The sequence below is a fragment of the Micropterus salmoides genome, unplaced genomic scaffold, assembly GCF_014851395.1.
Source record: "Micropterus salmoides isolate LMB-PRFRI ecotype aquatic unplaced genomic scaffold, ASM1485139v1 Ms_hic_scaffold_1, whole genome shotgun sequence".
NCBI lineage: Eukaryota > Metazoa > Chordata > Actinopteri > Centrarchiformes > Centrarchidae > Micropterus > Micropterus salmoides.
In genome coordinates, this window is record NW_024040040.1 from 47,416,821 (window position 1) to 47,442,790 (window position 25,970).

General features: G+C 39.1%; 1 protein-coding gene across 1 annotated transcript; it reads left to right on the plus strand.

The window, feature by feature from the left end:
- The first annotated feature begins 1,161 nt into the window (after positions 1-1,161).
- Positions 1,162-24,598, plus strand: phex (phosphate regulating endopeptidase homolog, X-linked). The gene is made up of 22 exons (XM_038731869.1): positions 1,162-1,641; positions 6,737-6,793; positions 6,977-7,138; positions 8,917-9,000; positions 10,185-10,411; positions 11,966-12,034; positions 12,769-12,885; positions 13,097-13,180; positions 14,494-14,636; positions 14,771-14,864; positions 16,447-16,575; positions 16,906-17,007; positions 18,089-18,166; positions 18,554-18,657; positions 18,783-18,841; positions 19,256-19,310; positions 19,968-20,035; positions 20,145-20,275; positions 20,460-20,525; positions 21,054-21,158; positions 22,466-22,542; positions 22,633-24,598. Exons 1-22 carry the CDS (start codon positions 1,518-1,520, stop codon positions 22,733-22,735), a joined length of 2,238 nt encoding a protein of 745 aa, XP_038587797.1. The 5' UTR covers positions 1,162-1,517; the 3' UTR covers positions 22,736-24,598.
- Positions 24,599-25,970: the final 1,372 nt, after the last annotated feature.

The following is a 25,970-nucleotide window of genomic DNA, read 5'->3' on the forward strand; positions in this document are numbered from 1 at the left end:
TTGACCTGAGGAGTTAGCCCTTCTGCATTGAGCCATGCATTTTGTGTAGTGGTTGTTTAGTTTAGTAAAACACAGGGATGGGTTTTTTGTTAAAATCCTTCTGAGTTTCTCTGATACTCCTGACACATATAGAATCACAGTGTTGTTGCATTTACTCTTGTTTTCCTCCTCGCCTGTAGTTTTGGTGTTCTTCCTGGAACTTGTTACAGTGTTTTCACAAAAGTCCAGTTTGGATATCCACAAACTTTAAAGTGCATCCTTCAGAGTGTGGTGCATGAGGTGATGTGGTGCATCCTTAAACTTAAAGCCACAAGTTCCAGAAAGAACATCAACACCACAGGTCTGGACCAAAGTGGTGGACAGACCAACTGACAGACTAACATGGCCATACCTACATGCTGCTAACAGGGCTAAAAATTAGACGCTAAAAGAGGAGCAGAGACAATCAAAACTACAGCAAACGGTCCCAGTTGAGATGTTAAACAATAAGGATAAAAACAAGTGATTGTGAGTCACATTGGTGAACAATAGCATCGTGGTCGATGTGTCTGCGTGATGAATGTGTGTTTTTAGCAGCGCAGGAAGTTAAGTCTATATAAGGACTTTGTGGTCGACACCCCAAACCCTAATGTGCATGTGCAGAAAGAGTTCTTACCACAGTAGGGGGGAGGTTGTGGACCAACCAGTAGCTGTGGTGTCATTGTCATCACCGCCCCTGCCCCTTCAAAGAAACTATTGATGCATCCTGACAAGAACACTGATGTGTTTTTACAGGCGGCGATGTCATCATCATCATCATCAGATTGATCAATTGTAATCGGTGTCCTCTGTGTGTGTATGCAAGTCTAATTTTGTTCTGGTCTACCGACTGTCTGATCTGAGAGCACTCTGCTGTTTAGTACATTAGATTAGACACATGCACATATATAAAGCACACATACACATTTCACATTTATGCTTACGCTACTAACGAGGTCTGCAGCCTCTAATGCTGCACAGTAGCACTCACAGATCATGCTCTGGTTTTAATCAGTGATTTTATTTAATGATCTCTGTTCATCACTGGGAAGCCTGGTCCCTTCTGTCCTAAATGGAGGGAGGGATGGGAGGAGAGTTGGGGGAGAGGAGGAGTGATGAGCTCGGGAGGGAGGAACTGTGTGAAGAGCCAGGGTGAAGTTAGAGTAGCTACAGATAGACAGATAGCAGCAGCAGAGAGACAGATTGGAAAAGTGAATAACGTCTGCTGTTATTGTGGGAAAGTTACCAGAAGCTACAGAGAGAGTGTGAAAAAAGGGAAAGATTTTCTTTAATTTCAGGTAGATGTTGCTATAACTTTTTGGGTTTACTTTTCTCCATAAATTAGATTTTTTTTGCAGCTTTTTCTGTCAGAAGTTTTTGCTCTCCTGTTTTCTTCAGTTTTTTCAGCTCAGTGCTTCCCCAACCATAAAGTTAGATTTTTAGGGAGTGTGGGTGAGTGTGTGTGTGTGTGTTTTTATGTACGTTTGATATAGTAAGTCATGGAACTGGAGCGTTTAGGTGGTGGCGGGGTTAAACCTGAGAGGGGCAACACTCGTCTCTACAGGATAGCACTGGCCATGTGTGTGTGTCTCTGTGCTGCTCTGCTGCTTGCACTCATACTGGGTAAGTCCACCACGCGCACACACAAGCATACATAAAGAGATTCAAACATTTTTTACTCAACCTGCATTATAATTTGTAAGGAATTCAACCAAATGTATCATGCACTGTCCTCAGATTATAGTACATGCAGACTGTAAATAACACACACAAGCACACTAGTGGGAGCAAAGGTCTCTGTAGAGGGCTCGCGGGTAACTTGTGTCAAACTATTTTTGGTTCATATAAGGTTCCAGTACACGCCCACATGCAGAACCTCTTACTCTCCATAATGCACTGTGGGAGTCAATTTGAACTCTGGGAAAAGAGTAAAGAATGTGTGTGTTGACACTTTGTGGGTATTATTTCCTGCAGAATGTGAAATTAATTAGCAAGGAATTGTGTGGCAGATTAATGAGTAGGGTGTGTATGTATTTGGTTATTTGTAGGGGGCAGTGCACATTAATTAATAACACTAATGTTTTAAAAAAAAAAAAAATCGTCAATATACATGTGCCAAGTGCACCCGTAGTCTGTAGAAATGTGTGTTGAGAAAAATAAGAGGGAACATGACCTGATTCCTGGGTCAAGTTTATTTGTATAGCACCTTTCAACAATATCTTTACGTAAGCCATAAAAGATATAAAACAAAATGTAAAATAAAACAATGCAAAATGTACAATGTTAAAAAAACTATATAAAACATAGGTAAGCAATGTACAAATAATCACATTTTCATTCATAATCAAATATTTAACCATACTTCAAGTTTGATTTTAAAAGTGCTGTATGTAGTGCTGTTACTTATTTCCAGATGTTTGCTGCTGTTATAGAAAAGACTCATTTGTCAGTCTTACTGCATCTGAGTGGAAAAAAGCAGTTGATTCTGGCAACTTCCCTTATTTTCTTGGAGTTACTGTTTGTGAGCTTAATGAACTGGCTCAAAGGAGAAAGAGAAATCTTACATTTTAGACACAAGCCTGATAATTCAAATGTTAGAAAGTGCAAACTTAACCATTTTAATAACTTTTTGAATCCAAAAAACAACAAGTTAGTTGTATATATCTGTACGTTAAATATGAAGCTACAGCCAGACAGCACCTCTGAAGCTCACAAATTAACTTATTACATTATTATTTTTATTTCACCTGTACAAGTGTAAAACAACACATATTTATATTTTTACAAGAGTTAGGTCACTGTGAGTCCAGCACAGCCCTCTACAAATCCACACTTCCACACTCCACCTGTCAGTTTTATATATATATATTTGTACAGATTAAACAAACAAGATATAACATGTTAATTAGTGGGCTTTAGAGATGCTGATGGGCAGAATTGTAATCTTTGGGCAGAGCCAAGCTAGCTTTGTGTTTGTGCTAAACTAAGCTAATCAGCTACTGGCTGTAGCTTCATATTTGACGGCCAGACATATGAGTGGTACTGATCTTATCATCTAACTCTAGGGAAGAAAATAAGCGTATTTCCAAGATGTCAAACTAGAACTTTAACAGCCACTCTTCATGCCGACTGTTTCAGTAGTTCAGTGGTTTCTGTAGTGCGTGTTTGTCTAGATGGTCGTGGCTGGGAGGGGTAAGTATTGTTTTTTTTTTTATTATTGAGGGAAGCAAACATTCTTGTGGTAGCATTGAAGTGTAATTATGTTATGTGCCTATGTGTGCAGTACCACACACCCACTCTAATGAAAACCCTCCTTTGGTCTCCAGCCATGCGAATGACCTGACAAAGGAATGCCAAGTGTTTCTTTGATTTTTCACTGTTTTTAACAAGTTTAGAGAGTGTTCCTCTTAAATGTGTGTTTGTGTACAAGCCTGTATCTCAGTAATGAACATGAGGTTGGTATTAGCAGGGACACTTGAGCCTCAGACATCTGTGCATGTGCATGTTTCTGACGGAGTGGTCGAGGTAGTTCAGGCCAAGAGGGTCATGCAGGGTGAAGTTGTGACTAAAAGTGGGTGAAACATTCAGCAACTCTTGCAAACATCTCTAACTAGACAGCAAGACCAGTCAACCTTCGAGGTCAGACACTGCGGCGCAGCTCTGTAACGCTCCACTCATCCGTTCACAATGGGGATTTGATTTCTAAATCTGTCAGCCCACTTCATGGGCTTGTGCTGCCTGTGTTCGCCCTCAGAGCCACATCACAAAACAGTGGTTTCTGCCAAGAAGTTAGACAAGCAAAGTTTTGTTCACCTTCTAGGAATGAAAGTGAACGAGCAAGGCTGCGGTCACACTGCGAGTAGTGTAAACAGTGGGTGGCTCTATTCTGTCTTCTTGTGGCATTTTGATTGCCCTTATTAGAAGTGTAAGAATTACAACTGACCTTCAAGTTTACGTCAACAACCTGATGTATATTTTACTCAAGAACTGCTTGTGATTCAAGGCATCACTGTGTAAATAAAGACTATGTGATGGTAGCGAGTGATGTCACACAGCTAGAAGTTGCGTGGTGGTTGTACGTGGAGGCTTTCCTTGGTGCTGGCAGGCATAAGGTTAAAAATTTAATCCACTAACTGTTTACTCTCCTAGTAGAGCTCTCCAGCTGTATCAGCTGCACTTTGGTCTGTATTTGTCCCATTTTGATAAAGAGTGAATGTGGGAATGTCCCTTTTTGACTTCCCTTTGATAATCAGTATCATTTTCAGTTCTCCAGGCTTCATTCATTCATTGATAGTTTGTATTATATTAAGGAGGTCATATTATGCTTTTTGGCTTTTCCCTCTCCTTTATTGAGTTGTATACCTTTTTTGTGCAAGGAATAGGTTTGAAAAGTGAAAAAGCCTGAAGTCCACCCAAACCTTTTCAAGAATACAGTATAAAATACTGTTTTCTTTTAGGTAACATTTATGTTTTGACTTTTTAACAAAATACTGATCCGCACTGTGCTCTGTATTAGAAGCTTGACGATTAAAGCCTAGTTCACGCTACACGACATTTAGCCTGATTTGCTGGTCGGAGACTGTCAGGCTGTGTTCGGGGTAAATCAGCGGTCGATCTGCGGTCGGAAGTCATTATGTGTTACATAACGACGCATCAAAACGGCTCCCTGATACATCACTGGCTCATCGCCAACGCCCGCCAGATATCTAGCATGCCAAATATCTGGAGGAGTCGGCCAATTCGACATCCACATCCAGCCAAAGAGAGAAGGCAGCTGGCGGAACAGACAGCTACTGTTTCACTGCAAAACACTTTTTACTCACCTCCAGCTCTCTCTGTTGCTCAGACAATCCCCGTTGCTTTACCTTGTCTGTGCTTGTGAAATAACCACCTGTCCACGCCTTGTAACTTAATATCTCTGTGTTTCTCTGCAAAATGGTAAAATGTGTCGCCAAATAAACTTTGACGGACGTTAATAATATATCCAGGCGGCCCGCCAAAGTAAAGACTATATGTGGGTAACACTGTTACTTATGATCAAAAACAAGTTGACAACTTTGCTACACAGCCAAACATCAAGCAAGCCAGCTAATAAGTTATTACTTAGTAGTCCAACAGCAAGAAGGCCTGCTTAGCATCTGTCTTGCATCCTTTCAGCTCTTCTAGCTCACACCAATGAGCAAAGCCAGTCCAATATTTCCTGTTTCCGGTCGTTTGATCTCTCTTTTTCTCTTCCTCCGACAACATCTTCTTCTGTCTCTTTGCAGATTCTGCCATGAAATCCATACTGCAAATACTGAGCTAGCTTATTCCAAATTAATTAAAAAATAATTCTTTTAAAAAATACGATTGTAAGTGTTTAAGTTTTAATGGTGTCAAACTATGCCTGTATAACTTTTAAAAAAATACGGTGGGACTGAAGTTGAAACATATTGGTGGATTTCTAATCCAGTAATGTAAAAAATATAAAGAGAGATAAATGGTAACAATAATTAAATGTAATAATAGTTAAAAAGTGGAAATTGTAACATTAATGAAAGGGTTAATTTGGTAAAACAGTACAAGAAAAAGGCCACTAGATGGCAGTAGAGGATAGGAAATCCACCAAAGGGGAGGAGTGGTCAGTGAACACCATAGGTGGAGTTAAGGAGTAACGCCCACCTAGAAGGAGGAGATAAGGAGGAGTTAAGATGTAACGCCCACCTGAAAGGAGGGACAAGGTGGAGCTTAAGGTGAATATAAGGCGATATTCGCTGACCACCAACTCGGTTCCATCCTGAGACCTGCAGGGATGTTGCTCGGGTTTATCGGTCCTTTATTGGAATAAACTCTTTTGCACCGACTCTTGACCGTCTCCAGTGAAGTTTTTGACTACGCCGTCATTTGACTAAAGAAGAAATCTAATAGAGTAATTTTATTGAGTTTATTACGTTGGTTAGGGTAGGGACCAGGTCTTTTACTGGCCCGGCCGGTCCTTATTTCCGACCCGACAGCTTCCTGCAGAGTCTTGTTGGTGTGTTAAGTGGTGCCATAAAGCATTACAATAGATTTCCTAGCTAGCACTGGATAGGATTCCAATGCTACGTAGTGCAATACCAGGCGCTCCGGGCCAGGAGTGGCTATAGGAGACGCTATTCTCCCTATTACAAGTCAGTGTACCATCAAAATTATTTAGAAGCTGTTATTTTAAGATACAATTACTACATCATGTTGTTTTAACTCACCATAAAAAAAACAATTAATTCAAACTAAATGGAAACAAATTAAAACTCACTGTCTTGGTTAGTCTTTTTTCCATTCCAACAACCACCAACTCTGGTTAAGTCGAAATAAACCCTGAACTCACAGATTTAAATGTGAAAATAATCTCACTCTGCACACTGTCACTGCTTCTCTGATGCCTCTTCTCCTGCTTAACTCCTCGCCTGAACCCGCCGTGTCGTTTCCCAGGTTTGTCATGGATATCCGTTTGGTCATTTACTGATTATGTTAATGTGTGCACAAAAATTCCATTTGAACTTCTGTTGAGCAAGGCAGTTAACATCCCAACTCTGCTCACTGGCCTCCATGCAGTCGATGAAAATTTGTATATACATGTGAAGTGGGTTAGTATTGCAAAAGATCATGCATGCAACCTTTATCAAAACTGTCTCGGTCAGAGTGTGATTTTACTTTTCAGCTATCAAGCTTCATCCTCAGCTCTTTTTTTCTCCCCCAGTCTCTCAAAAATCTAGTCAGGAGGAGTTCTGTCTGAGCCCAGAATGCATTGAAGCAGGTGAGGAGTGTTGATAAACAGTCACATCACCTACAATTACAATTACTGAGCATCCGCTGTTGTTTGTATGTTAACCAGTTGAGCATGAGATATTTTTGTTGTGTTTAATAATCTGATGCTCAAAGGTTACTATTTGGGCTCACTGACTTTGGTTTGTTGTTTTTGTCTCCTTCCTTTTTGTAGCGGGGTCTGTTCTGAGTAAAATGGATCAGTCCGTTAACCCCTGCGAGGACTTCTATAGTTTCTCCTGTGGTGGTTGGTTAAAGGAGAACCCAATCCCAGAGGATTCGTCCTCATATGGCATCTACCCCTGGCTGCGGCAGCATGTAGACATCCGACTCAAAGGTGTGTTTTTGATAAAAGCACACTTGACTTAAAAACTGATATAAAGAAAAGAATCAAAAGAAACTACAAGCTCTTTTTGGTAAACGTGAGAAGAAATACAAAAGAAGTGAGTTCTTTTGTAATACAAATTCCAGTAGATGCCATAAACAAGGTTAAAGGCAGTCTTTGAAAACAGAAAGGTCTACATTTATTGACTTGTGATGAATGTCTTTGCAGACATAAAGGAGTGCTCCACCGATTTAGCATTGCACTCCTACAACACTGTCAGACTTATGATTAGAAAGTTATAAAAAAGAAGATTAAAAACCAATGCGGCATATCCTGGGACTTGTTGATGAGGCCAGCTGCAAATAGAAAGAAACTGTTCTTGTGGCGTGAGGTTTTGGTCCTGATGGACCGCAGCCTTCTGCCAGAGGGGACTGTCTAAAGCAGTTTGTGTCCGGGATGGGAGGGATCAACCACAATCTTTCCTGCTCGCCTCAGTGTCCTGGAGGCATACTCGCCTCAGGTCCTGGAGGGATGGTAGATTGCAGCCTTTGTCCTTGGCAGTAGCAGCAGCATACTACATGGTGATGTAGTAGATGTAGTACTGCACTATCATTGTCGTTGCCAGGTTCCTCAGCTGCAGCAGGAAGGACATCCTCTGCCAAACTTTGTTGGTGAGGGAGCTGAACATCAGCTTCACTTGAGATCCTGAGACATGATGGTGCACAGGAAGCTGAAGGACTCCATATTGTCCACTGTGGAGTCACACAGAGTGATGGGGATGGCACCGAAGAGCCCAGCCCCTTCCACTCCCACTGCACGGTCACAAAACTCCGGCCCTAGCCCGGCCCTGGCCCATGGTGTTCAAGCCCAGCCCGGCCCCAGCCCAATTACATCTGCAATTTTTCAGCCCGAGCCCGACATCAATTTCACGCTGTCTCTGACGCGTGCTCTTTTAGATATTTGCACACATGCTCCAACTTCTCACTCTGCATGATCAACTGTTGCATGTATAGTAATACACAAGTAGCCCATGTTCTATTACTTAGGCTATATAGAATATAATCAATACGACAATATTTCACATTGAGGCCTATGTGTGCTCTGCGCGTATATGGGCACAGTAAAAAAGAGTGAAGTTAAATGAGCCCGAGTCCGACTCTTGATCTATAAAAAAAGAAATTGACCCGAGCCCGGCCCGAATCGAGCCAGTGTGTCGGGCCACAACAGGATCCGACAGGCATGCAGACCTCTACCTACGGGAATGGATGAATGGTGCGTTCAATTTGACATGGGAAGTCGGAATTTCCGAGTTCAAAGTCGGTACACCCCCTTGAGTTGGATTTCCAAATTGGAAAGTTGGGAGAACCCCAACTTCATGATCCAAATGGCTGCTGAGTATCAACAGTCAATGAAAGCTGTTGTTTATACTGTTTATTAGCACTTCTGTGTACTTGTGTCTCATAGAAATTTTCATACACAAAGTGCTGTCCAGCTGCTGTCTGTGGACGTGTTGCTACAGTGGTTATTATGAATAACTACCGCACAAAGTGGGTTTTTTTCAACCGGCGTTAACAATAGCTAACCTGGTTAGTTGTGGCTGGCCGAGCGAGGTTTTTCGAATTGTAACTGGAACACCGTCAACTCGGGTGTGACGTCACTCCCAATGGTAAATGGAACACACCAGAGGCCCCGGGCCCCTGCTCGGGTGGAGGAATTGGAGCAGTTCAATGGAGTATATTTGTCAGAGGTTTTATTCAGGTATAGTTAATTTTTTTGGTTTTCTCTGTCAGAGTTACTGGAAGCTTCTTCAGGCCCTGATGAACTGGAGGCAGTGACCAAGGCTAAGATCCTCTATCGCTCCTGTATGAATGAGAGTGAGTCTGACACACATACAAACTTGGTTTGGTCACTTAAGGGGAAATTGCATTGACATACATTAATTAACTGGAGACTTAGTCTACACTTGACCATATCCACCACACGTCTAACACCAACTCCTTCCCTTATTCTAAGCTTAAAGATATAGTATGTAACTTTTCTGCATTAAAATGTCTAAAAACAATAATGTTTCCAACAATTTTCAAACCAAGAGAAATCCGTCATTTTAATCAGCTTATGTTTCAGCATTGTGGCTGTCTTCCATAAAATGGACTCGTTATTCAGCCACATGATACTTTTTATGATACTTTTTAGATCTTAGTAACTTAGACTACATATTTTAACCAGATAAAAGATTTTAGTCATCATACGTCTTGATCTCATTTATCAAAGAAACAAGCTGAGCAAACACTAGCGCCAGCTAGGGCTTGCAGCATCTGGTGTCCACTGAACAGCGTCATAGAAACAATGATTTTTAACATGAAACTGCTTTATTCAGTGTTTTTTTACTGGTTTATTCTACTTCACAACACCATCAAACTACATCTTTTGTTATTATTAAATGTGAGAGAGAGACCCTTAGCAGCAGAAAATTACATACTGTGTGTTTAACCTAACCCTAACCCCAAATGGGATCTGAGCCCCTATAATATGACTTTTTTGTCCTTTGCTGTGATACAACCATAATACAAGAAAACACACCCACAAGCTTTCGTGGGGACTGTTGTTTACATAACGCCTCCACTAGCCCCTAACACAGCCTTAACAATCCCAACTACATGTCTGATCCTAGCACACAACCTAAGTTAAATATAAACCTAGTTCTAACCTTAACTATAAAACCACATCTTAATTCTCAAACAGCTCTTTGCACAAGTGAGTCTTCTCACAATTCAAATATGTCCACATTCTTCACCATGTCTACAAAGAGGTTCCCACAAAGATGCTCTAGGTCAACAGCACACACAAAGACACAGTGATGGTATAAATGGGACAAGATGAGCTTTTATTGATCCCCATGGCAGATCTAGGTCATTGCAGAAGCAAAAGCAATAAGAGACATCATGGAAGAAAAGGGAAATGGAATTTAAACACAAAAATAACAATACACACTTTAAAACCAACCCCACAAAACAATGTACATAATTTTATATTTTAATTTTTTTTTATGTGTACATAGCTTTACTGGAGCAGATGGACACCAAACCGATGCTGAAAACGCTTAAGCAGCCTGAGTTTCGGTGGCCTGTTGTGGGGGATGGGCTCGGCGGGGAGTATCAGTGGTCGGAGGTGCAGTGGAGCCTCCTCAAGACACTGGCAGAGATGAGGAACCAGCACAGTAAGAGCGTCCTGATTCGCCTGTACGTCTCCCCCGATGACAAAAACTCCTCATACTACGTAATCAAGGTCAGCCACGAACAGTTCACTGTAATTACTGTTTATGCATGCATGTTTTTCACATTTAAACTTTGGAAAATATGCTTATTTGTCCGACACGCAACCCCAAATTGTTATGTACTGATTAAACAAAAAAGACATATTGTGTTAATTAGTGAGGTTTAACGGCACTGGTGGATGGATTTTGTTGACAGGCTAACTGTTTGACCCTGTTTCTAGTGTTTACTATATTCCCTAAGCTAAGGAATCTGGCTGCAGATTCAGATTGAACTGACAGATATGAAAGTGGTATCACATCTGACTCTCAGAAAGAAAGTAATTTTGCATGTTTCTCCAACTGTAGAACTATTCCTTTAAAGGACCATACTGGTAGTTTTATGGATTTTAACCAATTAAGTGCATATTGGTTATACCTTACATTCCTGCAGACCATTATCCAAAACATACCATCTGAGCTTTTAAATTTTATTTCCTACCATCCAGGAAGCAGTTAGTTTCTGTCAATGCCAGCACCGTCTAACAATTGACCTGCAGAGACCTGACAAATTTTGAGCTACAGTACATAATCCATACATTTACATTATGCTATAATGCATTTGCTAGCAGGGACTCTATTGAACATTTTTCCTGTTGGTTCTTTCAATGATTTAATGATATAATGAAATAATGGAAGTCAACTGCTGAACAGCAGCCTAGACTGCATATCACATGGTTTTAATGCGTTTTCCCTTAAATCTTGGAACATCGGAGAGCACTTGATTGTGCCTTAAAAAGAGTTTCACAGTGTCCCTGCTCACAACTCCATTACCAGCATACAATAATGTAACTTTGACAAAAGACAAGATAAAGGTGACGAAATGATGGATTATCTTCCTACCTACCTGAACTACATCTATGATGTAGTTGACGGTACAATACCAGTATTCAAAAAGTACAAAAAAAGGGTTTGTACATCCAAATCAATAAAATTCTTTCTTTTATTCAGTTGTAAATGTCAGATTGTTTTCTCTGTGCTAAATTCAGACATTGAAAACTGAATTAAAGGAACAATGTAATGGATTTGGGTTTGCAAACCCTTTCTGTACTTTGTAGTCTCAACTATCTTTTGTTTTCGGTCCAGCGCAATGTTTTTTATTTCTACCATACTAGTATTCAAAATGGGAACCATATATGCACTCTAATACATGAGTTGATAGCAACTCAAATCTAAAATGTCAGAGCCTTCTTAAGCACAGTAACTGAGCAACTTTAATAAATGAAGATAACGTCACTATGATGTATTACTTACATATCTTAAATACATATGTTTACATACCACAGTTAAAAGAATGGTGTGTAATTGTTGCGCTGAAGATAAGTAACAATCGACAAACTAAAACAAAAAAAGTGAGTAATGTAATATCTGCACAATGTGTAGTTTGATTTTAAAGAACTGAACCATGGACATGTAGGCAGATACAGAATCAGAGCCTTGCTCAGTCAGTATTATTGCTGCAGCAAAAGTTACAAGATCAACAAACCCAAAAAAACAGCAGCCATTCTGTGCTCTCTATCTTCATGTAGCTCGATCAGGCGTCCTTGTCTCTGCCCTCCAGGGAAGACTACATCACCAACACTTCCTCTGCCCGGGCGGTGAGTTTTTGCTTCATCTTTCACACCTTCTCCCTGTCATCTAAAAACTACTCTTCCACCAGTAGCTATTTCCTTCCTGCTTGAGTGATAAATTGTAGCAGAAAATAATTTAATCCACTTGAAATATCAGCAGTTAATGTTCCAGACTCTATATTTTCATAAATGCTAGACGGTCATAAGGCAAGAAGTTAATTGTAGAAGAGGCAGCTGATACCGATTGCCCCACTAATAGCTGCCTCATTAGGCCAGAAGTAAAAAGTGCAATCTGTATGCATTGACTCATTTTTTCCCAACTAGAAAAACTCATACTATATATTGCTCTAGCCGCCTTGCAGACACACTTCATTAAACCTCGACTTTAGGTTGCAAAGGGGTACTAACAGTGGATAAAAGGACTCCTGGCATCCGTCTGTGTCAACTGTTAGCTAAAACATCTATTTTTTAACCATCTACAAACTTGTTTTTTGTGACCTATTAATATTTCTATGATACTTATTTGCCAAACATATTGTTTTCATTGTCTAAAACATAGTAATTATGTTGAGAAAAATTCTATATTATTAACTGTTTTTTTATTCTATGTGTTTTGTATGATTTTAAAACAGTAGTGGAGGTATTCATATCCTGAATATATACTTAAGCCAAAGTACTAATATTGCACTGCAAAAATACTCCATTACAAGTCCTGCAAGCAACATTTTTCTGCCTCTCTCTTTCCCTCTTTTTCTCTACAGTATCGTGCAGCGTTGCTTAGTTTGATGGTAGATACAGCCCTCATGCTTGGCGCTCCAGAGAAAGCAGCACTGACCCAGATGGAAAAGGCTCTTGCCTTCGAGACAAAACTGGCTCATGTAAAGACATCATTTCAGATAAATATAATCCCACTTAATGTATGGAGATGATTTCATACGCCTCAGTGGCTCTGGAGCTAATTACAATCCGTTAATAACTGTGAAATATGGAATTGATTCATCATATTCACCATCAGTATAAAGGGAAATTATCTTATTTGTAAATTTAGGATCATTCATGTCAGTATGACACTGCTCATTGTGTCTGCAGATCCTGATTCCCTATGAAAACCGCACCAGTGAGAACATGTACAACAAATACACACTCTCTCGTCTGCAGCGCTCCATACCACAGGTACTTTAAATGCATACAGATACAACAATGCAAAGAAATCTAATTCATCTATTAATGTTTCAGAACCATACCATCTTCTCCTTGTTTTTTCCTGCATAATTCTTTAATGACTTATTATGTAAGACAACCCGACAAAAGTCTTTATTTTACATACACAAGCTCTATAAACGTAACAGATCTTCCACCAGGTGTGGATCAGTGAAATACCACATATTTGTATTGTACACAGTTTGAAGTGACATTAAAGGTACAATGTGAGAATTGCATGATTTACTCATTGCAGAGATGACACTGATCAAGACTGTGCACAGTTAGAGACGTGTAATAAACCTTGCAATGTCCTTAAAAAAGTATAGTGAACCTTCCAAACTTACAATCTTGCCTCATCGCACAACAGCCGGTAAAGAATGGGCAAAATTTGACCAAATTGCTGAAACTCTGAGACAAAATAACACCGCTATCTTTTAATCTTCACGTGGCTTCGGTCTATAGTTATGGCTTGCTATTTGACATTAATTGGGGGCTGTAAGTCACCTTCAACTTAGTCTCACATAGCCAGATCTATCTCTACACTGCTCTTCTTCTCAAGCCCTCGGGGTATCTCTACTTCATCCTCTCATGTTGAACCGAGGGCAGACTGGACGCTACAGTGATTTAATATCAGCTCTTGAGGCACAAGTGGTATTACAACACAGGACGGGCTGGGACGAGCCGGTTAACATGCTAATTTCAGTAGATATCATTGCAACACAATACATAGAAGTCTTTGACATGTTGTTTGATGTTTTAAACAAACATTCTGGCCAAATCTTACACATTGTACCCTAACTCCAACTTATTTTGGAAGCTTTTCTATCCTGAGAATAAAAGTTTAAAGAAAGGTAAAAATGACCCTAAATAGTCAACAAGTCCAAAGTGGTGGACAGACTGATTCTGCTGCTAGCATAACACAAAACAGTGAGAAACAGAAATGTCTAATATGTCTTTAATTACAAAAAATGTATCAGTGTCAGACTTGATGGACATGATGCAGTTTAGCTTAATATTAAGCTTCAGAATAAAAGAAAGAAGAAAATCTGTGCAATTTTACAAGACAATACCACGTAAATAAAGATAATAATTGCCCAAAATGCACACATATTGTTAGCAATTTGGATCCCATATCAAGGTTAGTTTTTCTCCTTTAAAATCAAATATTTTTCTGTCAAAAAAGAGCAAAAACTCTAAACATTTGCTTTTCAATAATGGTTTTATTCCCATATGTTATATGAGTGATGTTTACTGTATATGTCTCCTGGTCCGTCTGTGTGTAGTTTGATTGGCTGGGTTTTGTAAAAGCTGTGGTGGAGTCTAAAGACGACCCGGTTCGGTCGATCTCCTCCTCTGAGCCCATCATCGTCCGAGCTCCGCAGTACTTCAAGGACCTTTTCAAGCTCATTAACGCCACAGATCCCAGGTACACACACGGGAACAGCCAGACAGATGAGCACACATTGAGGCTTGAGGGTTCCTGCTTCTCATTATAAGTAGATGGTGTATAATGAGATTACATGTAGGCTTTTTATTAATGTCCCTCATTTCTCTCTTCAGGACTGTAGCCAACTACGTGCAATGGAGGACAGTTTTTTCCAGGATCACCACTCTGAGCCGTCGTTTTCTTTACAGATACCTGGACTATGCTCGGGTGGGTACAGAAAGGATCTTCCAAAATCTATGTCCATATTTGGTGATTTTTAAGTTTTTAGATTAATAATTAAAAGCTCCTTTATGGGTTGAGGGGCAAAAAAACCCTATTAAATTATGTAAAATATGAAGAGTAAAAAAGCTTGAAACGGGGCTTTTTAAAAATTCCATTAAAAGTTGACATTTTGCAGATACATGCTTTCTAGCCACTGGTGAAGTCCCACTTTATACAGCATGCATGGAAAGTGTTTGGCTGAGAAACACTGGAATTTGTTTAAATTTGTACTGTGCAGGTACACAGAAGAAACAGACCAGGAACGCATGACTTCAGCTGTCTACATTTAGTCGTGCTTACTGTTCCTCTATTTTTAACTCTCATAGTGCAGGATGTAACTTAAATTAATCCTGAATTCCTAGTTTATTTAACAAAATATACATCTGACCCAGAATCAAATTAACTCATGACTTTCTTTAAACATTTGCTAAATGTACCCAGATGACTGGAACCAAGCCAATTTTAGCTGTGTCCAATTTCCATTTTTTATTGATTATACTGTTTTCTCTGTATACATTACTTTTGTGTGAATATACTTAGGGCTTAGACCACTGAATTTGGGTTTAAACATGCCTATTTTATAGACTGATTCCAGTATATTCTTCCCTCAGTATATTTGTTTAATTTTGTATTACTTTTAGGCCTTAGATCAAGGAATTATTCTATAGAGATTAAATTTTTTTCTACCAGATTTTAATTCCTGGCAATGTGAACAAGGCTTTGAAACAGCACTTAGCCTTTTTGTTGGGAAACAAAATGTACATTTAATTGAATAATATATGAAAATCTAAATAATAAAAAGAAAACAGCCTTTAAAGTAGTTTTTACAGCCTTGTGTTGAACCTACAAGTAGTTCAGCTGTACAAGATGTGGGCCAAGGAATGAATAAATATATAAATCAATGACAAGTGAGTATAAAGAAGGGCAAGGCAGCATAAAAACATGTCTTTGAGAATAAATAGGTCTTGAGATGAGATTTTAAACACTCAAACTCTCATACGAGCTCCTTCGTCAGCACACTCAACATCAAGAGGCTTTAGCACGCATCTTTCGTCACTTTTCCAGCTGGAAAACATAAAACCTGATTTGAATTAGTATGTAATGTGGAAACCACTTTAGCCACATATACTGTATATACATAGTTTTAAACCCTAATCAATATTAAAACTCACATTTTTTTAAATGAGGAAAGGCTAAAAACCTTCCAAATGTGAGTAGCAAGCACACGCTGTTTTCTCCACCTCTGTTTTTATGTCCCCAAAATTTCATGAAAGTAATTACAGAGCTGGGAAAGTTACCAGTGCCATGTTTTTTGTTTTTTTTTAAGACCTTAGAGGGAGCTACAAATGAACTTTATAGTATGCCATAAACACAAATTATGATATATGTGAAATAAGTTATCACTATTAAAAAATATCAACGTATCACCAGATTCCCAGGCTGAGAAACTCTTAACAGTGTAAGTCAGCGCCATGTGGAGGAAGAGACAAAGTCACCTTGCATCTCTTGTCTCCTCTACCCCCACCAGGTAACCACGGGAACCACCTCTCTGACCCCGCGCTGGGATAAGTGTGTTAACTACGTCGAGAACTCGCTTGTTTATGCCACCGGGCGCCTCTTTGTTAACACACACTTCCAGGAGGACAAGAAACATATGGTGGGTGTGCGTCATGACATCATGTCCTCAATCACGGGAGAAGTGTTTTCTGTATATGTTTAGGTGTGTAAGAAACGTGCCTGTTGAGTGTATTTTGTGTCAACTGGAGATGATATCAGACATTTAAAGTTGGGCTCTGTGCGTGAGTGTGTGTGTTCACGGGGCAAATGACAGTGAGCGCTTTGCGTTTTTGTAAATGGTCTCGTTGTGCTGTGGACACACCTATATGTGTGTGAGTGTGTGCATGCGTGTGTATGTCCTCTCGGACGTCACATCACACATCTAATTCTCAATCAGCTCCTAATTCATTTATGTGTGTGTGTTTCTAAGATGGAGGAGCTGATCCAGGGCGTTCGCTGGGCTTTCATCGACATGCTGGAGAAGGAGAACAACTGGATGGATCAACCAACGAAGAAGAGAGCGATAGAGAAGGTGAGAACAGCTGACAGCTTCTCCTCTGTCCCATCTCAGTCTGGACAGAACCTCCACAGCCACTGTAACTGTACAGCTCATTTCACATAACGATATATGTAAATATATGTAATGTTAATTTATTTTATTTGTGAGATTGCTTGACTTTGCAGTACTTTTTATTTCTCTTGGCAATAAACCTGTTTCCTATTCTGTAATAACCTCACCTTGCCTCTTCCCTCTTCTTTACTCTCGACTCCAAATTGATTTCTTTAATCAACATTTTTGTGCTAATGTTTTCATCCAAGCAAAATATGTCTCTTTAGCTGCTATCTTAGAAAAATATTCGGCACTTCAGCTGCTAAATATGACGTAAAGTCCAAACAATGAGCTAAAAGAGGCTTAAAAGCTGCAGGTGAATGTGTGGCATTGTCAACATGAGTGGCCCCTTTCACATTACACATAGGTATTTCATTTATTCCTGATATAAATGTATGAATTATTGCAGCTTTAAACCAGAATATTGTCCTTGTAATGATGAACTTTATACTCTGTTGCTTCTGCTTCATCTCATTTCATCATGAGTGCGCACACATTTTTAATTTAACTTTTTTTTTCCTTTGACACAGCCGTGCCATACTGTCATGGCTTTACTGTGTTTGGAGACTCTTAAAATGTTTTTCATTCCTTTTCAGAGTATTTCTCTCCTTGAACCAAACTACTCCTCTTCCTCCAACTTTGCTACAACAACAATATTGAAAACATTCAAACCCACCAGGTCCACCTTGGATTTTAGTAAATACCACGAGTATGTTAGACTTGCACAGTTCAACATCATTGCATTTAGATAATACCTCTTTATTGTTCCTACTGCCTCTTTATTTCTTAATAGAGCCATTGTAGAGACTCAGGGACATTTTTTGTCTGGGCACCGTGGCTCTCAAAGTCCTCACTCTTTATTGCGTGTTATAGAGTTTAATCTTACTCAGTGTTTACTCTCACTGTCAGTTATGCTGAATGAGTGTCTAATAAATCTGTTTATGATTATAAAAACCTGTTTAAACTCTCCATTACGTTTACTTTGTGGTCTCACTCTCTCAAGGCTCATGCAGTCCTGGCTAAGGTTGGCTACCCCGAGTTTATTCTGAACGACACCTACCTCAATGAAGACTTAAAGCAGGTTTGTATTGCACTGTTGTAAGCTAGTTGTTGAGCATACCAGGTTTACAACATGGGATCAGAAATTAATAATGGCTCGCAGGCGGGAGGACCCTAACACTAAACCCTCGGGGCGCAGCGCTGTGGCGACCCATTACTCCACATCAGTTACATGTGTGGGTTTCTGTGTGTGCTCGAACTAAAGTTGTTGTACATTAAATGAACATTAAATTATATTTTAACAGTTTACAAGAACAACGATGGCAAGCTGGCAGTAACTCAGAGGGGCTGCTGAAACTAAATTTCTTTTGTCCTGGTGGAATATTTGCGCGCCTTAGCTTAAGTTTGGCGTTGCTTTTTGAAAAGCGCAGAACTTAACAGTGTTTATTTTCATTTGTGTATGTCTTAGCTAGCGTTCAGCGAGACTGACTACTACGGGAATGTGATGCAGACGTTGAGGTTCATTGCCCAATCTGATATCACCTGGCTCCGAAAGAGCGTCCCACGTACAGAGTGAGTGGCAGGTTTAATCTCTGTCAACTTGATATATGTGACTTTTTGTTTTTGACTTCCTCATTAATATGCCATAATCTGTGAGTGTGTGTGTGTCTGTGTGTGTGTGTCTGTGTGTGTTGCAGGTGGTTTACAAACCCAACAACTGTGAACGCTTTCTACAGTTCCTCCACTAATCAAATCAGTAAGATACAATATATGATTGATTCCAGAGGCCTCAATTTTTTGTTCGATTATTCATTAGTTCTTGACTGTTGAAGCTTCGTCCAGATGCTACACTGCAACTCAGTAATTTCAATTAAGTATCTGCCTTGGGTGCATTATTATTCATCTAAAATGGCTGAGTAAGCATTTCAGTGTCAGAAATAACTGTAAATTTGCATTAAAAACAAACAAAAACTGACAGAGAACCATGAGAGTGCTTTCTAAAAGAGGTGAAATGTGATCTGCTAGATAATAGTGCCTCCCCAAGGAAATCTCCCTTTTTTATTCACAAATTACTGCGCCTCACACACGCATAAAAAGAAGGCCTGACTGTCTGCAGTAAATGAACGGCTGTAGACACACAAACTAAAACTATTTTTATCTTCTCATTAAGGATTCCCTGCTGGAGAGCTTCAAAAACCCTTCTTTTGGGGGAGAGAGTATCCAAGGTGAGTTTAAAGAACTGTGACACGCTCTACTAACAGAAATGCCACCTCGTGCTTTTACTCGGGAGCAGTGTGGAGCTCTGAAATAATTATTCTGACATGAACCGTGAACTGTAGTGGTAGGGGCTGTGGTTAAACAGCATACTTTAATACCTCATGCTTCACAGATCATGAAATTACATGTCATTCGTAATATGTTTCTTAAATCAGTTTTATATAATAATATACTGTAATGTACAGTTTTTTTTAATTCATTGATCAATATTTCCCGACCATAAATGATATAATCCTTAATGCGTTCATGCAGAATATAATTGAAGATATTATATTAAGATTAAATTATTCATAATCCTAACAAGCAATTCCTAAAACTCTCTTTTTTCAAATGAAAGTTCCAGCAAATCTCTTAATAGCACTGTCGGTGCGGTAATTAAAAAAAGTGAAAGTGACATTCCTAAAAATAGAGCTTGGATGTGGAAATACCTTTCCTTGGTCGCTAACTGATGTTCACATGGTTTATTCAAAAGATTTTTTTCTACTCTCTGCAAACTATTTCATTCATTCCATTCAAATTACATTATTTTGTTGGTGTGACCTGGGCGCAACTGATTCTACTCAGAAAAGGAGCCATGTGACTAAACTTTTGTTGTCTGTTTCCAGATCATTAAGTTATGGCGCCATCGGGGTGATAGTAGGACATGAGTTAACACACGGCTTTGACAATAACGGTAAATACTGATCGCCAACAATGACCTCAGAAACTACCCACAACAGGAGAACTCTAACACAGTGTGATTGTTTGTTTGTTTGTGTACGTGCGATGCTTTCCATGAACAGGTCGCAAGTATGACAAAAACGGCAACCTTGACCAGTGGTGGAGCAACTCGTCTGTGACAAGCTTCACTGAGAAGACCCAGTGTATGATTGACCAGTATAATAACTACTACTGGGACGAGGCAGGCCTAAATGTAAGAACCCAAGTTTGAATCTACAGCATTTACAGGAGGATGAGCTTAAAATAACACACCTAAAGGCATTAAAACATAGTTCAGAGCCAGGATGCTCTTATCCAGAATGAACATTTCTGATCGTAACTTTTGTAAATACTTGGTGAAAGAATAACTTGTGAGAATCTGTGGTTTTGTTCTGTAGGTGCGAGGCAAGAGGACTCTGGCAGAAAACATAGCCGACAACGGAGGAATAAGAGAGGCTTTTAGGGTATGATCTGTTTTCTGTTTTTACTGCATCTTTTAGATAAAAAGTTTCTCTTGAGCTTGCAAAGATAGCTATAAAGGCCTTTCTTAGAGAAAACATTTTGACCTGTCACATTTATGTGACATATGACATTACATGTGTTAACTAATAATGGTAATGATGATTGCATGGCATTTATATGTGCCAGTAAACCATGCCTGTAAGCTAGCATGAATACCCGTGTCCTCACTCTGGCGCTTTTATTAGTTACACCCGTGTCCGTTATTAGCTTGGCATGTGTTTCTTGTTAGTTACTCTTTTGTTCATTAGCTGCACCTGTGTTTGTTATTAGTTTTGCATTTATTCATTAATTTGTGTTTTTATGCTGCAAAAATAATTTCCTCTTGTTGGACAATAAAGGTCTGATCTGAACTGTTGCCTGTATTTCACTACTTCAAGTGTTCTGTGTGTGAAAGGACTATTTATAAATCTTTCAAGTTGTCATGTTAAGAAGTCCAGGTGAGAAAACTTTCTCTTTATATCTGTGTGCAGGCGTACAGGCGGTGGGTAGATGAGAGCAGAGGTGGTGTGGAGGAGCCTCTGCTGCCTGGAATCGGACTAAACAACAACCAACTGTTCTTCCTGAGCTATGCACATGTAAGGACGTGCACACGCACACACACACGCACACACACACACAAACTATATTTGCCACTCTGCCGATGTCATGCTTCAACCAGCAGGAGCATTTCTGTACACTTCTGTTGCCACGTCTTAAGTTTAGTTTTTTTGTTTAATTGTAGTTAAGTTTTGGTTAAGATAATAGAAGGAGGTTGAGATGTGGTTTGTCGTGGTTAAAGTCAGATTACTGTAAGAGACTTTTCTCTTTGTCTATATCCACATCAAAAATAACCTTTGTATTTTTCTTTCCATACTAATTACAAAGAGTTGCAATACACCAGCTTGGATGCACTGCATACATCGCTGTCTGACTAAAAGTTATAGTATAGTGTGTTGTTAGCTTTAAAATATACTTAAAGTACCAAAACTAAAAGATATTTCAAAATAGTGTATATAAAAATTTTCACTTCTGATTATCTATGCATTAATCCGTACATCACTTTAATTATACATCTTATTAATGTTAATTTTGTTCATTTTAATACATTTTTATCCACACATTGACTACTGCAATGCGATCCTGGCAGGTATCCCCAATAAACATTTTCACCGACTTCAACTTATCCAGAACTCATCACAACACGCTCAAAGTCCACAGAACATGTCACTCCTCAGCTGATTAAATTACTCTGGCTCCCTGTGTCACAGAGGATTAACTTTAAAATCTTACTATTAACATTCAAAGCTCTCCACAGTCTAGCCCCTGTTTACCTCACTGACCTCATTTAGACTCTGTCTCGCTCCCTGCGGTCTTCTACAACAAGTCATCTTTTCAAGTTACCGTGCTCACTGTAATAACATGCAATATCGAGTTTTACTTGATTCTTTATCATTGTTTTATCATTAATAATATGTTTTCTTATGATGCTTGCGGTTCATTAGATCCTTATTATATGCTTTTAACTGATGTATACTGTAGTTTGTGAATTCCCCCTGGGGATCAATACAGTCTTACAGATATAATAATATTATAATTTATTTGTTGATGAAAACATTTGTATTATTAATCTGAACCTAGAAAGTAACTAGTACTTTAAGTTATCTAATACATGTAGTGGAGTAAAAAGTAGAGTATTTGTCTCTGAGATGTAGTGGAATTAATGTATAAATTAGCAGAAAATGTAAGTAAAGTAAGTACACATTTGTACTTACTACCACTGATTTCTACACAGCATATAAAAACACAGATTAGCTGCTGGTGTTGCACATGGAAAAGCAGGGAAGTGGAAACATACGTACCTCAGACAATCAAATCATCCATCCAATGTGCGTGTACTCTGCAGGTGAGATGCAACTCATATAGACCAGAAGCAGCCAGGGACCAGATCCAGAGTGGAGCTCATAGTCCACCGAAATACAGGTGAACACATACACACACACACACACACACACTGATGAATTCACACACAATCCTTACAACCTGACCTTTACCATCACCGTTTCCCTGCAGAGTTATCGGAGCGATGAGTAACTATGAAGAGTTTCGGAAAGCGTTCAGCTGTCCCGAGTCGTCAGTTATGAACCGAGGCGCACAGTCCTGTCGGGTGTGGTGACCTTTGACCTCAGCTTGACCCTGAACCAGGCCAGAGCTTTCAGCTGGACGTCCTTAAAAAGGCTGATAATGCTGGACTTAGCCAACAGAGTTTACATGATGCAGAAACAATGAAGCAAAAATGAAGTAGAGTTGTTCTCACTGAAAAACCCTAACGTATAAACATGTCGGGGTAACAGTGGAACATTTTAGAGACTGACTATTGTTACTGCAACAAATCTGTAACTGTTTCCACAGGTACATTGACTGCGTATGTTGCAGTAACTGCATAAATTGTGACTGAAGCTGTTTGTTAAGGACCATAATTTATGAATTATAGAAATGTTATGAGCCCCTTTTTACAACAACAGCCCTGCATGTACTGTGTAATGTGTGACTTGATGAAGCTAGCTAGCTAGCTAGCGTCTTATGGGAATAAAACATGTACATTAAAGCAAAGGTACAGTGACAGGAACCTGTATTACTAATATTACTGTAACTGTGGGAAGCAGAAGTTTATCAGGTCAATATGTGCATATATTCATTAGCAGCCTTTTGATTAATTCCCCAACACCCTGAACTAAAGATTAATTTTATGTTTGAGCATAAATATGAGCAAAACATGCAAAACAGGATGCAAAAATATTCAAGTCAATTTGAAGTCATATTAAGTCTTAAAAATCTATCATAATTTATCATAATGTAGTACTTGCAGAGCAGTAAAATGATAACCTGCTAGCATATCTTTAAGAATGAATATGTGGTTAACCTCTCTAAGATGGAGTATGTTTTGTGTACTTGTGTTTGTGTGTGTGTGTGTGTGTGGTGATTGTAGGGGGGGGGGGTTGGCTCCCCTTTGATACATCTCGGTCCTGTCTTGGTTTCTGCCCCACTTTGTTTCAATCTCCTTTTCGGTCTCGGGCATTTATATTCATTCTGCTGCAGTTCCGCCGCAGGCAAAATGAACTCGCAGAATTACAAGCACTCAAACTACAAGATGCACTCTCTCCATTTGTCTTTCTGTCTCTGTTACCGAGCTGCACTGCTGAGGTGCACTCACATCAGCTCAGTTTGTAGTATTTGATGTCGCTCTGGAGGTATTTTACACGGCAGGTTCACAAGTTTGTCAGAAAATGTGAAGGATATATCATCTAAAATATTGTTAATCAGGAGTTATCACTAAAAGACATTACATGTTTGTTTCATAGATTAAAATCTATGAAATTCTGTTTCTCTTTCGTCCACATTTATCTTTCTAACTTGTATTATTCTGCTTTTTGAAGCACATGGAATTTAAAAGTAGGTTTGCAACTAAGGGTTATTTTCATCATAAATGTATCTTAAATGAATTTTCTTTTAGTCTAAAAAATGTCAGATAATAGTGAAAAATGCCATAATATCATAATTTCCCAGAGATGTCTTGTTTTGTCCAACCAAAGCCAAAGGCACTCAGTTTACAATGATCTGAAGCAGTAAAACAGAACAAATTCTCTCATTTTGAGAGAAGCAAATGTTACGCATTTCTCCTTGATAAATGACTTGAATCTATTATCAAGATTGTTGATGATTGATTTTTCTTAATTGACTAATCTTTCAGCATCACTGCAATCACCCTGTAAGCTTTATTTTGAAATTCTGAATGCTGCAAAGAAAACATTTATTGAAAACACTGTATATCATAAAATTTACTTTATTTACATTTTATTATCAGCAAAGTGTTTTTCTTCATATATAATAATTTTGTAACTTAATGGGACGAATTATTGTTTATAACTTTTCCATCGAGAAAATGTTTGCATCTGGATGCTGTGATTATGGTTTTCTGTGTTGCTGTTTTTGGTTGTGCTCTGTCAGATTCTAATAAAACTCTTGACATTGCGCCGTTCCTTCACCTTGTAACTTTGCCGTGATTGATAAGGTGAGTGGGGAGGCAGTCAGGAGGATGGAGGGTGCTGATGGATGGAGCACAAAAGACATAAAGAGATTGGGATTGCATCTGAAAAGCATGTTCGCTTATTGATTTTCCTCCCGACCTACTATTACCTTACACACACACACACACATACACACACACACACATACATATCATATCTCGCTCATTTATATCAGCAGTTCCCATGGCAACTTATTCTGTGTTCTTACAAGATACTCTTGAACCTGTCACTATGCGTATGTGTTTGTCTGTGTCTTTCAGTACCAGGCAGGGGGTAACATTAATGACTTGTATCTGTGGCAACACCAGCGGCAGTGTCATCAATACACACCAATTAGAAAAAACAGTCCAGCGCCCCAGTCTATACTGGTGTGTGTGATGGGGAGGGGGTTGGGATGATTAAGTGAGATGGACGATAATGAGCACAGATCTCCCTTTACTAGATGTGTAAGCAACATCATGCATCAGGCCCCTGGCAGCCATTCTTACACTCTGATATTCATCATCAATGGCAGATTCGACCGCTGATGTACAAGACATAGATAAAACAAGTCACTTTGTTGTTCCTTTCTCTCACTGTCACTCTGCTTCAGCTGACTCCCTGCTAACATCCGGACTAAACATTTTAGTCTGAATTGTCTTTAACACTTTTAATTTTGTTATTTACATTTTAAGGCCCGGTCATAACAGAATTTGTTTTTATTAACCAACTCCGTCAACATACAGGCATTGCATTTTTCTGTATAAAATACAGTATATAGGAGTAATCCAAGCAGCAGTAACTTAAATAAAGAACACACATAAAGTTCAACTCAATCTAAATATATATTTGTCACATACTTTGTAATATTTTAATCATAAAAACCTGAAAATGGGATTTGACTAGATTGAAGCTTTATGTGTACATCTTGTGTTTGAAGCTGTGAGCCCAAGCCCCTGCAGTCAGCCCTACTAATCAGAGACTAACACGAAAATCAGTTGCTTTAGCTACCTCGATGCTCTGTGTCGGCAGAGTAGTAAATAATGCTACTGCCGGACTTTGTGCCATTACTTCATTGGACTGTGATAAATCTGCTTTAGTGGCCAGTGTAAAAAATGACAGCTAAGGTGATTAAACCACTGATTTGTTACCTGGATCCAGTCCCTGTTAAACAAAACCACACCAATGTCAACACATTGGTAAGTCAAGCCACAGAAAGGCAAAAATAGACCCCAACAATCACTGATTAAAAAGTGCTGGAGGCAATTTGTGGCATCTGGAGACTGGGATAAATAATTTTTAAGATATTCTTCTTTTAGTCCCTGCTTATAAGTTTCCATAAAC